This window comes from Macaca mulatta, chromosome 20 (genome assembly GCF_049350105.2).
Source record: "Macaca mulatta isolate MMU2019108-1 chromosome 20, T2T-MMU8v2.0, whole genome shotgun sequence".
NCBI classification, from domain to species: domain Eukaryota; kingdom Metazoa; phylum Chordata; class Mammalia; order Primates; family Cercopithecidae; genus Macaca; species Macaca mulatta.
This window is the reverse complement of record NC_133425.1, coordinates 65,498,508-65,516,286: the sequence shown is the minus strand read 5'-3', so window position 1 is coordinate 65,516,286 and position 17,779 is coordinate 65,498,508. Positions and strand designations below refer to the sequence as shown.

The window sequence follows — 17,779 nt, the reverse complement described above, 5'->3', positions numbered from 1 at the left end:
TTCAAGTGGGGAGCAGCCTCCCCAGGCCCACACGTGGGCCTCATCACGTTCTAAATGCCCCAAGGAGGAGATGCTGTTCAGGCTCTACCTCAGAAACATGTTTCAGCCTCTGGCAGGATGAGGGAGGGGAATCGGCTTCCCTGGGCTGCTCGATCTGCCAGACTTAGAATAAAGAGCGTTTTCAGAGCCTGGAGTTTTCCAGCTGCCTGGAAACAGGAAGTGCCCAATCCCCGAGAACAGTAACCCTCACACACACCCTACATAAAGACATGTTGAGCCATTAGCCCTAATTGCCTGTGACTGACACAGGAGTGAGGCCGGCCTTCCAGGCATTCGCTCAGCGGAAAGAAAACAAACAGCTCACTGGGGACACAGGCGTCCATTTTCTCTCCTTTCTGCCAACATGATTCTGCTCTGTTCCCCCCAAATTATAACATACAGGCTTCAAATTATAAACCAAACAAAGGTCTTTCGAGTATTCCTTACCACATACAAAAGAGAAATATCTCTGTAGGGAGTAGCTGGACACAAAGCAATTGATTAGTGAGCTCTTCACTTTAACCTTCACTAAAATCAAAAACCTCACAAAAAAACGTCTCAGAGCTGCCTGTCAATCCTGCCAATTCTCTCCAGGTTTGAGGTGCGAAGGAATGTTGAACAGGACTTTCTGAAGAGACGGAGTTAGGTAGCGTGGTGCATGCTGGGAAAACAATACGTATGTGGTAAAGGTCACATATGCCTTCAGGTAAAGGATTTTTGTTTTGACAATTGGGTTTTTGAAAGTGGCTTAAGCCAGCCTGGGCAACATGGTGAAACCTTGTCTCTACAAAAAAAAAAATAATAATAATAATAATAACAAAAATTATCCGGGCGTGGTGGTGCAGGCCTATAGTCCCAGCTACTTGGGAGGCTGAGGTGGGAGAATAGCTTGAGCTCAGAAGGTCAAGGCTGCAGTGAGCCAAGATTGTACTATTGCACTCCAGCCTGGGCAAAAGAGTGAGACCGTGTCTCAAACAACAACAGCAACAACAACAAAGAAAGTGGCTTAAGAATAACAGAATAAGGAGATGGGATAAGGGAGGGGAAAAAAAGAATAATACAACACGTTGTAGTCAAGTAAGAGGCCTTACACCCTTCCTTTTTCCTTCATGAATTACAAGGGTTCACAGGACACACACTGCCAAGTCATCGTCAGCCGGATCACCAGCAACTAGAGTGATACAGATGTGGGTTTCCTCCGCACCAAACTGATAACCAGGAGGGGCAGTGGGAGCTGGCCCCAACTGTGATCAGAGCTGCTGAGAAAGGGCTTCACCTCCTGGTTCAGAAGCATTCCCTTCCTTTAGGGCCCCTTCACAACCACTTGAAAAATACCACTTACCAGGTGTAACACCTGCCAGTCAGTGAGGGCTTCATGCTCACCATCTTATTTGAGTCCCTTAACTTCCTGGGGAGATATGTATGATGATTATCTCCACCTTACCAAGAGGCTAAGTAATTTGGCCAAGGTCACATGGTGGGGAGATTTCAAACCCAGAGCTATTTGATTCCCAGGTCCATGCTTGTAATCTCCACTCACGATATAACCAAACTCGAACTTCCCTTTGGCTTACAGGGGCCGTCTTCTTATCATCCAAGGTCTTTGCTGTCAGATTTATTTAATTTTTATTTCTGAGACAGGGGTCTCGCTCTGTAGTCCAGGCTGGGGTACAGTGGCATGATCATAGCTCACTGCTGCCTCTAACTCTTGGCTCAAGCAATCCTCCCACCTTGGCCTCCCCAGTAGCTATGACTACAAGCACAGGTCACTGTCCCCAAATTTGTGTGTGTGTGTGTGTGTGTGTGTATCGCCCAGGCTGGTCTCAAACTCCCAGCCTCAAGTGATCCTCCGACCCCAGCCTCCCAAAGCATTGGAATTGATTGGCACATGAGCCACCACACCATCTGACTGAACTAAAGGATGGCAAGAGGGCCGGGTGTGGTGGCTCATGCCTGTAATCCCAGCACTTTGGGAGGCCGAGGCAGGTGGATGACATGAGGTCAGGAGTTCTAGACCAGCCTGGCCAACATGGCGAAACCCTAGCTCCACTAAAAATACAAAACAATTAGCCAGCGTGGTGGTGTGCGCCTGTAGCCCTAGCTACTCAGGAGGCTGAGGCAGGAAAATCACTTGAACCCAGGAGGCAGAGGTTGCAGTGAGATGAGATCATGCCATTGCACTCCAGCCTAGGTGACAGATTAAGACTCCATCTCAAAAAAAAAAAAGATGGCAAGAAAACTTGCAGTTTTTGTTAACTGAAGTCCCAGTTATGAGAATAACATACAGCAATACTCACAGCCTAAAGCCCAACTCCTGCATGGGCTGATAAAATTCAAGAGAGAAAAGCTGTTTTCTAGGTAGGATCTAGGTGAACACCCTCCAATGATTCAGGAAAGCAAAATGAGCTCCTTGTTCCATAAAAGCCACACTTTTTGAGTCAAGCTGTTCATTTCAAGTCACGGTACAAGGTAGCATTGATTCTGCCCCAGGCAACAGATTCTTTTTAAGATTTATGTAGAACAAGCAGTTCTTCCACACCTCCCTTGCTTCAACGCACAGCAGCCTCCCCAGAGGCTACTAGCCACTAGGTAATAAATAATCACGTTGTTTCTGCCCCCGTAAAGGAGCCTCAGTCTTTGGGGAGGAGAGATCTTTATGGGACAGAAGGCTACTCACCCGGCGGGCAGAGCGTCGGGGGCCTGGGCAGCCGCTGGGAGCTGCTGTGTACCCGAAGTGCTGGGTTCCTCTCCTTCAGCCGGTGTGGCTGGGGCAGGGAGAGAAGTCGTGTTGGGATTCGGGGTCACACTCAAGGGTGCAGCAGGTGGGGACGTCACACCAACAACGGAAGGCTCTTCGGGATCTGTGGCTGTTGTGGGTTCGTCATTCACTGAAGATGCACAAATCATACTTTAAAGATCAACTGAGAATGAGAATTTTATTTATACTTGCTAGGTTTTTCACTTAATAGGCTAACATGGTATCTATAATGTCATCCTACATGTATTGGGCGAGAGCAAAAAATTTTACAAAACATGACTTTGGAAAGTACAGTAAAGTCATTAATGCCTGTCCAAAGGAAATCAGGATGAATCTGAAATAAATATATTAACACTACCTTTTTTACATAACTTTATCAAGTTTTTCTAACATACTATGGTTATATTTACATTTATTGCAACAAAAGAGTAGCAGGAAAGATCAACATCACAGGAATGTGTTGGTGCTGGGCTCGGTGGCTCACGCCTATTATCCCAGCACTTTGGGAGGCTGAGGGGGGGGTGGTGGATCACTTGAGGTCAGGAGTTCGAGACCCACCCGGACAACATGGCAAAACCCCGTCTCCACTAAAAATACAAAAATTAGCTGGGCATGGTGGCGCATGCCTATAATCCCAGCTACTTGGGAGGCTGAGGCAGGAGAATTGCTTGAACCCAGGAGGCAGAGGTTGCAGTGAGCCAAGACTATGCCACTGCACTCCAGCCTGGCAAAAAAAAATTTAACTGACAGCAAAATTCTGTCTCAAAAAAAAAAAAAAAGTGTTGGGGCTAAATGCAGCAAGGCCAAGTTTATAGGGTCACATCCTTTTCTTTAAATTTGTCATTTGCTTGCTAGACATGACTAGCACCTTCTTTCAAAAAGCTCATACACACTGAAGAGGCAGAAAACTTCCAATATTGTGCTCATTCTTTTAAAGGCTCACGCTCAAAGTAGGAAGCAAGAATGGCTCACAGCTAAGGGTCTTCTCCCTGAGATAACAGACAATGAGACAGAACTGAAACACACTAGTCTCCAAGTCTCCCTATTTCACCATCTCTTCACTTCTTTGATGATCACTTATGTTCACAAGGACCCCAAGGTGCATTGCAATATCCTCTAACTCAAAAAAAGATCAAATAAGGTTTCAAAGAACCGTGGTTCTTTGGAAGTGATAAGCTATATGCAGAGAATTTTCCATGTATGTGATTGCATATGTGTACATGTAGACTAGAATTTCACAGGTTAACGCCTTAATCATCACTTAGCCTCATCTTCCTAATGCAGAAATTCTTTTTGTTGTATCCCTAAGAAGTGGCTATCCAGATTCTTCTTGAACATTTCTCACAGGGAGCTCACTACAGAATCATCCCATTGTTGAACAGATGTACTTGCCAGAAAGTTGGTGGGGGGTTGTTTTGTTTTGAGACAGAGTCTCACTCTATCACCCAAGGTGGAGTGGAATGGCACTATTTTGGCTCAATGCCACCTCTGCCTCTAGGGTTCAAGCAATTCTCATGCCTCAGTCTCCCAAGTAGCTAGGATTACAGGTGTGCGCCACCACACCCGGCTAATTTTTGTATTTTTAGTAGAGACAGGGTTTCGCCATGTTGCCCAGGCTGGTCTCAAACTCCTCAAGTGATATGCTCACTTCAGCCTCCCAAAGTGCTGGGATTACAGGCATAAGCCAGAGGACCCGGCCCAGAAAGTTTTTTTTTTTTTTTCCTCTTCATATGAGGCTGACTGTATTACCTGGTCTGAGTCTCCCCATCTCTATCTCCAAAGCAATTCAAAGTATCTAAGCCAGACACCTAGATACTTTGCCTCTAATTCCAGCACTTTGGGAGCCTGAAGCCGGAGGATTGCTTGACCCAGTAGTTCCAGACCAGCCTGGGCAACCTAGCGAGGACTCATCTCTACAAATAATTTAAAAGAGTAGTTGGGCATGGTGGTGCCCACCCGTGGTCCCAGCTACTCAGGAGACTGAGGGAGAATCACTGGAGCTGAGGAGGTGGAGGCTGAAGTGAGCCATGATTGCACCACTGCACCCCAGCCTAGGTGACAGGGTGAGACCCATCAATCAATCAAGCAATGAATGGCCACTGTTTCATGTTAGTATTCTCATTTCTAGTAAAGAGGCCTACCATTTCTTCAGTGTTTCTAGGCGGCCTCCCTTTCCCGATCATCTGGCTGCCCTCTTCTAGATATCGTCTACTGCCTCTTCTAGATAATCATATCAGGAACTGAACATAATAAATCCGATACCATGAGGCCAGCAGAGTCAGATTACCAACTTAAATACCAGGTAACATTTCCAGAACACCAGAATGTGCAGGCAAGGTGCAAAGCCCTTTGGATTATCTCATTTAGGCCTCACACGCAACCCCACAAGTTAGTTACAATTGATATCCCCACTTAACACTTAAGGAAACTAAGGCTCAAAAGGTTACAACACCTCTCAAGGTCATATAGCACCTAATTCACACCATGCTGTCTGCCTCCAGAGCCTAAATCACTTGTCACTACGCTCTACTTCTCCCTCTCTGCACATCCTCTAATTCAACCAAAGATTATAACTCTTAGCGACCACATGATCCTGTTGGCACACATGGGACTCGTGATCAGCTGAAAGTCATATTTCTTCATATGATGTGATGGACGCCAAGCTAGATCTTAACAAATGGGTAGGAGGCTGATGCTAGAAATTGCCTACGATTTATTCACTTGTTTTCTCTGAAGTATATAAAATATTGCCTTTCACACAAGCTAAATTAGTTGTTTAATAAATGACTAAATCTTGTGCAATTAATGTTTCCCTAACAGAAATGCAAGGCTTGATATTTATATTCCTATTCTATCTCAGGCAAGCCAGTATAACACAATAGATGGCAATTCACTTTATGCACATCTACACATTTTACTCAATTAAAAAAAAAATACCACAACTTTTTTCAGAGCTAGATGAATTTATTCTAAAATTTATTAGGAAAACTAAATACACAAGAATAGCCATGAACATTCTAAAGAAGAAGAGTGGTGTGTGTGTATATAGGGGGAGTTTGTAAAACAGTGGGGGGGGTGTGTGTGTGTGTGTGTGTTTGTGTGGGTAGGGGGAGTTTCTAAAGTATTAAAACATACTACAAAGCTACAACAATTAAAACAATGTGGTACTGATACATGAATAGGTGTGTCAATAAGGAAGTCCAGAAATAGGCTTAAATAATTAAATAATTCACAGAAGACTGTAAAATAGTAATATTCTAATTCTACCACACCTTCATTTATCAGCTAATAATACTTCTATAAAGAGAAACCTCCCCTTATCAACTATTCGGCTACCTAGAGGTTCAGTTTGTAAAGAAACGGCAGGAGAAATGCTTGCTTCTTTCCCTTTGTTTACCAGTTTTTAGAATGAGTTTATTTTCTTGCATCCTCAGAAAATGAACAATGAAGTTTCATTTTGTTTAAGAATCTTTATGAGGCACTGGATTTAAATATGTTGTAAAATATTTCAATCCATTGTGTTTTTTGTTTTTTGTTGTTGTTTTGTTTTGTTTTGCTTTAAGACAGGGTCTTGCCCTGTCACCCAGGCTGGAGTGCAGTGGTGCAATTATGGCTCAGTGCAGCCTTGACGTCCTAGGCTCAAGCAATCCCCTTGTCTCAGCCTCGTAAGCAGCTGGAACTACAGGCTCACGCCACCATGTCTGGCTAAATTTTGTTTTTATTTTTTGTAGAGACAGGGTCTCACCATGTTGCCCAGGCTGGTCTCAAACTCCTGAGCTCAAGCAATCCTCCCACATCAGCCTCCTGAAGTACTGGGATCACAGGAGTGAGCCACTGTACCCAGCCTAATATTCTTTTTGATCCTAAAATTGTCTCCATCCTTGGTTGGACTTACTGGGGAAAGGGGAGGTGAACGAAGCTCTTCAAGTTAGCTTCAAATACCGTGGGAAAATTCTAAGATAATTACTAAATGAGAAAGTGCAGAACAATGTATACATGTGCTATCATTTGTAAGTTTGTGTGCATACACACGTGTGTGTTTTTTCAAGGAATATATATACAGATACTTGTATATTCCAAGAATCTTTGAAAGAACCACAAGAAACACAACAGTGAGCCTTGGGGTAGGAAACTGAAGGTTAGCAGAATAGGAAAAAGACATTCTTTATACTGTTTAAGCTTCTTTTTTTTAACGTTTTAGTAACATATATGTACTATTATTAAAAATAATTATTATGAAATAGTTGACCATGAAAAGACCAAAAGCAGAGCCCCCATGGCATGCCAGGGGAGGAGATCCTCCAATGACCACTAATTGGATCTGACTGTTCATGCAGCTGCAAATCTAGTTACAAGGGTTCCCTCCAGGGTTGTACGTGTCCACAGGCCTAACCAAGAGCCTGTGACTCACCCTAGCTCACCCATAGTAGCTCTTCTGTTTAAGAGTTTGTGCGGGGTGGGGGTGCGGGGAGGGAGAGCATCAGTAAGAATGGCTAACCGATGCTGGGCTTAATACCTAGGTGATGGGTTGATCTGTGCAGTAAACACCACGGTACTCATTTACCGATGTAACAAACCTGCACATCCTGTACATGTACCCCGGAACTTAAAATAAAAGCAGGAAAAAAAAGTTTGTGCTACACCTTGAGTTCAGATTTGGAAACAGAGAAATATGAAGGCTAGATATCCTAGCATAGACAAGCCTTCTGTGCCCATAAGTATTCACGAATACCCCTCTCCTGCTCTCAAAGAGGGTGTGTGTGTGTGCGCGCGCGCACATTCTTAGAACACGAGAGACTGAAAGAACCTCAGAAGTCAATCCACCCCATCACAGCTCATAGGAGAAATTAAGTTCTAACAACGCATTACTGGCCCAGCATCATGCTAGTCAACCAGTGACAGGGTACCATACTCAACCCCAATGGGGCTTCAAATAGAAAAACTGGATTGTCAAAGACAAGGAGTTACAAGTCCATCATGCCTTACAGAATTGCTGTACTACCTTTTTTTTTTTTGAGACGGAGTCTCACTCTGCCATCTAGGCTGGAGTGCAGTGACATGATCTTGGCTCACTACAACCTCCACCTCCCGGGTTCAAGCGATCCTCCTGCCTCAGCCTCCGAAGTAGCTGGGATTACAAATGTGTGCCACCACGCCTGGCTAATTTTTGCATTTTTAGTAGATATGGGGTTTTACTATGTTGGCCAGGCAGGTCTTGAACTCCTGACCTCAAGTGATCTGCCAGCCTCAGCCTCCCAAAGTTCTGGGAGTACAGGCATGAGCCACCACACCCGGTCTGCTGTATTACCTTTTAACTCTATTCAATATAGCCAATGTTCTCTAACTTTTAATCCTAATTATTTGAGGTACACCCGTATCTCCCCAAAAGGACTGCACCCATCTTGAGAGCCAGGGCAGATTTGTTTCCCGCATTTTTCACTACTTCTACTCTCTGTCTCCTGTGTTCTTGCTTCGTCTCTTTGCCCACATCAGCCATCTTCCCTCCCCACCCCTGCAGCCCAGGGAGAGCATTCCACACTGTGAAGCCCACAGTACCCGTGGCCTCAGCTCCTCAGCCACACAAGCCCCTGTGACATGTGCTGTTTTGACTTTGCTGAGGTGTGATTTCAACTTCTCCGGAACGAGATCGTAGGGCAGAGACCTTCTCTTATATTGCTTCCCATCGTCTGTAGTGCTTAACATTTGCTAAATATTTGTTCAAGAAACACTTGTTCAATAACCCCAATAATCTAGCAAAAGAAAGCTATTTGACTGGATAGAAGAGTTTTAAAGGGAAAAGAAAAGAAAAAAAATACAAAAAAATAAAAAATAAAAACTACTGGGAGGCCAAGCCAGGCGGATCACGAGATCAGGAGTTCGAGACCAGCCTGGCCAACATGGTGAAACCCCATCTCTACTAAAAATACAAAAATTAGCCAGGTGTGGTGGTGGGCACCTGTAATCCCCGCTACTTGGGAGGCTGAGGCAGCAGAATTGCTTGAACCTAGGAGGCGGAGGATCCAGTGAGCTGAGATCATGCCACTGCACTCCAGCCTGGGTGACAGGCAAGACTCCATCTCGGAAAAAATAAATAAATAATAAAAATTTTAAAAATTAAAAATTAAAAAATTAAAAATTAAAGAAAGATATTCAAAATAAAACCACCTGACATTTGTATAACACTATCATTTACGAAACAGGTTCTTTTGGCCGGGCACAGTGTCTCACGTCTGTAATCCCAGCACTTTGGGAGGCTGAGGCAGGCAGATCACCTGAAGTCAGAAGTTTGAGACCAGCGTGGCCAACATGGTGAAACTCCATCTCTATTAAAAATACAAAAATTAAGCCGGGCACAATGGCTCACAACTGTAATTCCAGTACTTTGGGAGGCCAAGGCAGGCGGATCATTTGAGGCCAGGAGTTCGAGACCAGCTTGGTCAACACGGCAAAACCCCATCTCTACAAAAATTAGGTTGGACACAGTGGTTCACCCCTATAATCCCAGCACTTTGGGAGGCAGAGGCAGGGGGATCACTTAAGGTCAGGAGTTCAAGACCAGCCTGGCCAACATGGCAAAACCCTGTCTCTATTAAAAATACAAAAAATTAGCTGGGTATGGTGGCACGTGCCTATAGTCCCCACTACTCGGGAGGCTGAGGCAGGAGAATCGCTTGAGCCCGGGAATGGGGAGGCTGCAGTGAGCTGAGAGCATGCCATTGTACTCCTGTACTCCAGCCTGGGTGACAGAGTGAGATTCCCTCTAAAAAAAAAGCACACACAAACGGGTACTTTTTGTTTTATTTTGCACTAATTTGGATATTATTTTCAGAAAATCTGAAAAGACAGTATGCCCTTCACCCAGTTTCCCTTAATAATACTATCTTATAGAATCATGGCATATTTGCCAACGCTAAAATAATAATTAGTATACTACTATTAACTAAAGTCCAGACTTTATTTGGATTTCACCAGCTTTTGCACTAATGTTTTCTTTCTGTTCCAAGATCCAACCCAGGAACCTGCATTGCCTTTAGCAAGTTCACTTTTATTAGCTCACTGATCCTCCCAATGCCCTTATGAGGAAGATATTATTATTCCCATTTCACTGCAGACAAAACTGAGGCTCACAGAGGGACCACTCAGAGAGGCGTGTGCAGTCAGCAAGTAGCAGAACCAGTACTCAAACCAGAACACCATGAAGTAAAAACAGTGGGCGTAGGGAGCGAAGACGGCTTCAGTGTTTCCCAAATGGGAGGGAAAGTGGGGTACCAAGGAGGGAAAGTGGGGTACCAAGGACCGGGAAAGTAGAGTACCAAGGAGAGAAAGTGGGGTACCAAATGGTAAGCAGTAAGATGGCAGTTGCATGGCCTCTGCTTTCTGTAACCTTGGATATTTCACAAGGTTCCCTCTGTGATGTTGGTTAAACATTCTAACTTTATGAATCACATATTCATTCAGGACTGAGACACACTCTAGTCACAGCCAAAAAAAAGATCAGGAATTGGAAATTCTTTTGCTTAATCCTAGAGACACTGCCAGCCCACTGTGTGTACCAAGATGCTTAGGTGTGCATGGTATATCACAAGCTCATGGACACTCAGGATTTTTCGGCCCTGCACTCAAGCACGTGGAAAGCCAGCACCAATAACAACAGAAGCTCTTTCTACTGAAGATCAGCTCATACCATGTGGGCCACGGTAAAGCAGTTGGTGTCTTTCACCCATGAAACACAAGCAACTGCACTGCCAAGGCAGCTGATCAGTCAGCTCTTCACGAGAGCAACCAAAACCAGACCAAGATTTCGTAATTAGCACGGCATGGGATGACTGAAGCTCATATAAAGAAAAACAGTTATATTACACGGGGGAAAAAGGAGCAAAACTTAAAAATGGACAAAGCCATACTGTGTTACCTGATTGATGGGAAGGTAAAATCCTTCCCCGGTTTATATACGGATGAACACGATTCCTACTTACATCCCACTGTGCTTCAAAGAATTCAAAGTCTGAAATTTGTTTTGAAAATGTATGAGGCCGGGCGCGGTGGCTCAAGCCTATAATCCCAGCACTCTGGGAGGCCGAGGCGGGCGGATCACGAGGTCAGGAGATCGAGACCATCCTGGCTAACACGGTGAAACCCCGTCTCTACTAAAAAAAAAAATACAAAAAACTAGCCGGGCGAGGTGGCAGGCGCCTGTAGTCCCAGCTATTCGGGAGGCTGAGGCAGGAGAATGGCGTAAACCCGGGAGGCGGAGCTTGCAGTGAGCTGAGATCCGGCCACTGCACTCCAGCCCGGGCGACAGAGCAAGACTCCGTCTCAAAAAAAAAAAAAAAAAAAAGAAAATGTATGAACGATCAAAGAACATCATGGAGTTAAAAAAAAAAAAAAAAGGCAGAACTAGCCCTTCCAGACATTAAAGAAAATACAATAACACATCAGTAATACAAATCATATGGGACTTACTCAAAACAAGAAACAAATTCTCACCGTATGTAAGAATGTGAAAAGTGATCAACACTAAATAAAATCACAGTAAAAAATGACACTGTTTACTTAATGTCTCTGTGATAATAGGATCCCAGTATAGAAAATAATTTAGACCCAGTCCTCATTGTATATACGTACATGTCTACATAATATATATTATGTATAAATATATATTTATAGTTATATATTATAGTGATACATCTATCACTATAAACTCCAATGGGATATTTATTTTGATAACATAACATCATGAAGAAAGCAAGTGAAAACAGAAGGAAGTATTTATCTCTGCAGATCCAATGTGGCCATAAAGAAAAAAAAAGTATCTCATTTTATAAACAAGAACTTTTACATTATTGACGCAAGAAGTGAAATTATACACATTTTTTAACTGCGCAGGCCTAATTATTTTCAAAATTCTTAAATCCTTTTCTGCAATACTCACAGAAATAAGATAAAATGCAAAACAGTGATATGGGAAAATTTATAATCATAAATATAACAGATAAAACTTGCAGCTACACATAGTTAGTGGAATTACCATAGTAATTCCACTCCTAGGTATACAACCAAAAGAACTGAAAGCTTGGGCTCAGATACTTGTACAGCCAAGTTCTCAGCTGCATTATTCCAATAGCCAAAAGGTGGAAATGACCCAAACGTTCATCTACAGATGAATGGAGAAACAAAATATGGTATGTATACGCAATCAAATATTATTCAGCCTTAAAAAGGAAGGAAATTCTGATACATGCTACAACATGGATGAATCTTGAAAACACCACGCTAAGTGAAATAAGCCAGACATAAAAGGACACGTTAGTCCACTTAAATGAGGTATCTAGAACAAGAAAATGCAGAAACAAACAGGAGATTAGGGGTCACCATGGGCTACGGGAGAGGGGCGGGCAGGTTGGGGGGAAATGTTATTGTTTAATGGATACAGAGAATCTATTGGGATGATGAAGAAGTTCTGGAAACGGACACTGGTGGTGACAGTTACCCAACATTGTGATTGTACTCAATGCCACCAAATTACACACCTAAAAATGGTTTAAATGGTAAATTTCATGTTGTGTGTTTTTTACTACAATTTTTTAAAATTGTACCTAGAATATATTGAGCTTATATAAACCTCTAAAATAAACTTCTAAATCTTTGAAGGACAAATGATCAAATAGTATGAAAAGAGACACAATAAAAAAGAAATAGTTAAGCAACTAGTAAATGAGGAAATGCAACAAGGTTAAACATTTTAACCAATGAGGTGGCACTTAATACTATTAGCAAAAAATTATAAACCAATATTTACAAGGTTGCAGAAAAAATAAACCTCACATACCACTTTATGAACATTTTGGACTACTTTGGATATATGATTGATCCTCTTAGAAAGACAGTCTGCTAATACACACTAGAGCTCATTTTTTAAAATTCACATATTTTGACTTAAGAATTTCACTCAAGAAGAAACAAAGCTATATGCAGGTATTTACAGAAGAATTTTGTTTTGCAACAGGGAAATACACAAGAATTAAGGAATGGTTAGATGAATTACGGAATATTAACTGCAAAATAGTATGAGGTCACTTTTAAAAAGCAAAGAAGAAGAGCACATACATGTATGAAACCATGTATAAAAATAGGCTGGACGCAATGGCTCACGTCTGCAATCCCAACACTTTGGAAGGCCGAGACAAGAGGATCGATCCAAGCCAGGAGTTTGAGACCGGCCTGGGCAACAAAGTGAGACTCCCATCTCTACAAGAAAATTTTAAAAAAGAAAAATGAAGTGAAAAAAATATATATGGCCGGGCGCGGTGGCTCAAGCCTGTAATCCCAGCACTTTGGGAGGCCGAGACGGGCGGATCACGAGGTCAGGAGATCAAAACCATCCTGGCTAACACGGTGAAACCCCGTCTCTACTAAAAATACAAAAAACTAGCCGGGCGAGGTGGCGGGCGCCTGTAGTCCCAGCTACTCGGGAGGCTGAGGCAGGAGAATGGCCTGAACCCGGGAGGCGGAGCTTGCAGTGAGCCGAGATCCGGCCACTGCACTCCAGCCTGGGTGACAGAGCAAGACTCCGTCTCAAAAAAAAAAAAAAAGAAAAAAATATATATATACACACACACACACACATATATATATATATATATATGTGTGTGTGTATATATATTCATGTTACCTAATTAAAACTCCATAAAATTATTCATAAAGACAAAAGCTCTGTGCCAGGCACCCTGCCAAGCACTCTGCATGTTTTATATACAGGCATACCTTGTTTTGCTGAGTTGCACTATGTGATTTTTTACAAACTGAAGGCTTGTGGCAACCTGATATCCAGCAAGTCTATTTCTCAACATCATTTTTCCAACAGCATAAACTCCCTTCATGTTTCTGTGTCACATTTTGGTAATTCTCACAATATGTCAACGTTTCCAACTTAAAACTTTTCGTAGTTGTCACGGAGATCTGTGACCAGTGATCTTTGATATGTTATTAATGCCACTGTTTTGCAGTGCCACAAACCGCATCCATATAGAATAGCAAATTTGGGCCAGGCGCGGTGGCTCACACCTGTAATCCCAACACTTTGGGAGGCTGAGGCAGGTGGATCACCTGAGGTCAGAAGTTCGAGATCAGCCTGGCCAACATGGTAAAACCCCAGCTCTACTAAAAATACAAAAATTAGGTGGGCACGGTGGCATGCACCTATAATCCCAGCTACTGGGGGGTGCTGAGGCAGGAGAATCGCTTGAACCCAGGAGGCGGAGGTTGCAGTGAGCCGAGATCACGCCATTGCACTCCATCCTGGGCAACAGCATGAGACTTTGTCTCAATAAATAAATAAATAAATAAATAGCAAATTGAATAATAAATAGTGTGTGTGTTCTGACTGCTCCTCCCACTGGCTGTTCTCTCTCTCTCTCCTCACACCCTACAATGGCCTCTAAGTGTTCAAGTGAAAGGAAGAGTCACATGTCTCTCACTGTAAATCAAATACTAGAAATTATTATATTTAGTGATAAGGAAGGTGGGTTGAAAGCCAAGACAGGCCAAAGCGGAAGCTTCTGTGCCAGTTAGCCAAGTTGTGAATGCAAAGGAGAAGTTCTTGAAGGAAATTAAAAGCGCTACTCTGGTGAACACTTGAGTGATAAGAAAGTAAAACAGCCTTACCAAGAAAAGCTGGTAGGGAGAAAGTTTGAGTAGTCTGAAAAGAAGATCAAACCAGCCTCAACATTCTCTTAAGCCAAAGCCTAATCCGGAGCAAGACCCTAACTCTCTTCAATTCTATGAAGGCTGACAGAGGTAAAGAAGTTGCAGAAGAAAAATTGGAAGATAGCAGAGATTGGTTCATGAAGTTTAAGAAAAGAAGCCTCAAACATAACATAAAAGTGCAAGTGAAGAAAATGCTGATGAAGAATCTGCAGCAAGTTATCCAGAAGATCTAGCTAAGATCACTGACGGGGTTGGCTACACTAAACAACAGATTTTCAATGTAGACAAAATAGCCTTCTATTGCAAGAAGATGCCATCTTGGACATTCATAACTAAAGAGAAGTTAATTCCTTCAAAGCTTCAAAGGACAGGCTGTCTCTCTTCTTAGAAGCTAATGTCGCTGGTGATTTTAAGTTGAAGCCAACGTTCACTTAACATTCTGAAAATCCTAGGGCCCTTATAAATTATGCTAAATCTACTCTGCTTGTGTTTTATAAATGGAGCAACAAAGCCTGGATCACAGCACATCTGTTTGCGGCATGGTTTACTGAATATTTTAAGCCCACTGTTGAGATATACTGCTCAGGAGAAAAGATTCCTTTCAACATATTACTGCTCATGGATAATGCACCTGGTTACCCAAGAGCTCTGATGGAGATATACAAGGAGATTAACGTTGTTTTCACGCCTGCTAACACAACATCCGTTCTGTAGTCCATGGAGCAAGGAGTCATCTTGCCTTTCATGTCTTACTATTTAAGAAATACAATTTATGGCTGGGCACAGGGGCTCAGGCCTATAATCTCAGCACTTTGGGAGGCCGAGGTAAGTGGATCACTTGAGGTCAGGAGTTTGAGACCAGCCTGGCCAACATGATGACATCCTGTCTCTAAAATACAAAAATTAGACGGATGTGGTAGCAGATGCCTATAATCCCAGCTACTTTGGAGGCTGAGGCACAAGAATCACTTGAACCCGGGAGGTGGAGGTTATAGTGAGCTATGATCATGCCACAGCATTCCAGCCTGGGCAACAGAGCGAGACTCCATCTCAAAAACAAAAGACGAAAAAAAAATACAAAAAAAACCCACAAACACATGTTATAAGGCTGTAACTGCCATAGATCATGATTCCTCTGATGGATGGGGGCAAAAACCCATTAAAAACCTCCTAAAGGCTCAGGCCTACAATCCCAGCACTTTGGGAGGCCAAGGCAGGCAGATCACCTGAGGTCAGGAGTTCAAGACTAGCCTGGCCCACCTGATGAAACCCCATCTCTACTGAAAATACAAAAAATAGCTGGGTGTGATGGTACATGCCTAGAACCCCAGCTACTCCTGGAACTGAGGTAGGAGAATCACTTTAACCCAGGAGATGGAGGTTACTGCAGTGAGCTGAGATCATGCCATTGCATGCCAGCCTGGGCAACAAGAGCAAAACTCTATCTCAAAAAAAAAATTAAAAAATTAAAAAAAATAAAAACTAAAAACGACTCACCATTCTAGATGCCATTAAGAACATTTGTGATTCATGGGAGGAGGTCAACATATCAACACAACAGGGGTTTGGAAGAAGCTCATTCAAACCCTGATGGATGGCTTTGAGGGGTTCAAGATTTCAGGGGAGGAAGGAAATGCAGGTGTGGTGGAAACAGCAGGAGAGCTAGAATAAGAAGTAGGCCTGAAGATGCTACTAAACTGCTTCAATCTCATGAGAAGACTGGAATGGGTTAGGAGTTGTGTCTTATGGATGAGCAAAGAAAGCAGTTTCTTGAGATGGAATCGACTTCTAGTGAAGATGCTGTGAACACTGTTGAAATGACAACAAGGATTTAGAATATTCTGTATACTTAGTTGATAAAGCAGTGGCAAAGTTTGAAAGAATTGACTCCAATTTTGAAAGATTTTCTACTGTTGGTAAAATGCTATCAAACAGTGTCGCGTGCTACACAGAAATCTTTGATGAAAGGGAGTGTCAACTGACACAGCAAACTTCATGTTGTCTTATTTTAAGAAATTGCCACAGCCACCCTGACCTTCAGCTACCACCACCCGGATCAGTCAGCAGCCATCAACATCGAGGCGAGACCTTCCACCAGCGAAGAGATTTCCACGGGCTAAAGGCTCAGATAATTGGTAGCATTTTTAGCAATAAAGTATTTTTTAATTAAGGTATATACATTTTTTAGACATAATGCTGTTGTACCCTTTATGGACTACAGTATAGTGTAAAGGTAACTTTTATATGCACTGGGAAACCAAAAACTTCATGTGACTTGCTTTTTTGTGATATTTGCTTTATTGTGGTAGCCTGGAAACAAACCCATAATATCTTGAAGCTATGTCTATAATTTATTCCTTATAACAACTTATGAGATATACACTTTTGCTGTAATTTTTTTTTTTTTTTTTTTTTGAGACAGGGTCTCACTCTGTCACCCAGGCTGGAGTGTAGTCGTGCCATCTCAGTTCACTGCAACATCTGCCTCCTAGGCTCAAACGATCCTCCTGGCTCAGCCTCCTGAGTAGCTGGGACTACAAATGCATGTCACCACGCCCAACTTTTGCCCTAATTTTATAAATGAGAAAACTAAGACCCAGCAAGTCACTGGGCCTTAAACACATTAAAGATGAAGAACCGGAACCTGACCACAGCTGATGCAACTTCTGACTGATGTGTATGGAAATTACATTTAGGGAAGAAGTAAAATATGTAAATTTGGGGGTAAAGTCTTCAATAAAGAATTAGCAAGTAAATCATTCCATACAAGTCTCTATGAAGGGCTACGCCATTAGTCTATTTCTTGATTCCACCACTTCTAAAACTTAGAAATATAATATTTATACAGACAGGCTGCCATTCACTCTTGTTTTATAAAAATGGATACTTTATGGTTGTGACAACATAAAAAAACCACCTGGAATCCAGCTCCGGTTTGGCCCCAAATTTCTTTTTCATGCATAACTGCAGCACACAGCCAAAAAAGGCTGCTAAATAAATCTCGCAAGTCTGTGGAGACTCTTCCAGGAGGCAGAGCTCCCCACCACCACCATCTTGGAACTGGTCCTCAGAGTTCTCACAGCAGCAGACTGAGGGATGAAGATGTCCTCATTCACACCCTCAAACCCCCTCGGGTACTGCGCTACTTAAGAGAGGAGCTTCAGCAGCTCCCCACGGCAAAGGTGACACAGTTCTGTACCCTTGGGGCAGACGTTATATCAAGTACAGGCTGCCTGTGAGGTAAAGGTGAAACACCATCACAGCAGAAAGGGGAGA

General features: G+C 42.8%; 1 protein-coding gene and 1 long non-coding RNA gene across 12 annotated transcripts in view; both read right to left on the bottom strand.

The window, feature by feature from the left end:
- The window catches only part of WWP2 (WW domain containing E3 ubiquitin protein ligase 2), a 184,180-nt gene that overhangs the window by 51,330 nt on the left and 115,071 nt on the right, over positions 1-17,779 (bottom strand). For all 11 annotated transcript variants that reach the window (XR_013410879.1, XR_013410880.1, NM_001267601.2 and 8 more), the window contains 1 exon segment: positions 2,717-2,927. Coding sequence is in view for 5 of the 11 variants with exons in the window: in NM_001267601.2 (NP_001254530.1) it covers positions 2,717-2,927 (211 nt within the window). In the remaining 6 variants the exon portion in view is untranslated.
- Positions 3,623-6,135, bottom strand: LOC144337710 (uncharacterized). The gene is made up of 2 exons (XR_013411143.1): positions 4,705-6,135; positions 3,623-4,413 (listed from the first exon to the last, which is right to left on the bottom strand). It is a non-coding gene; the product is annotated as an uncharacterized LOC144337710 (long non-coding RNA).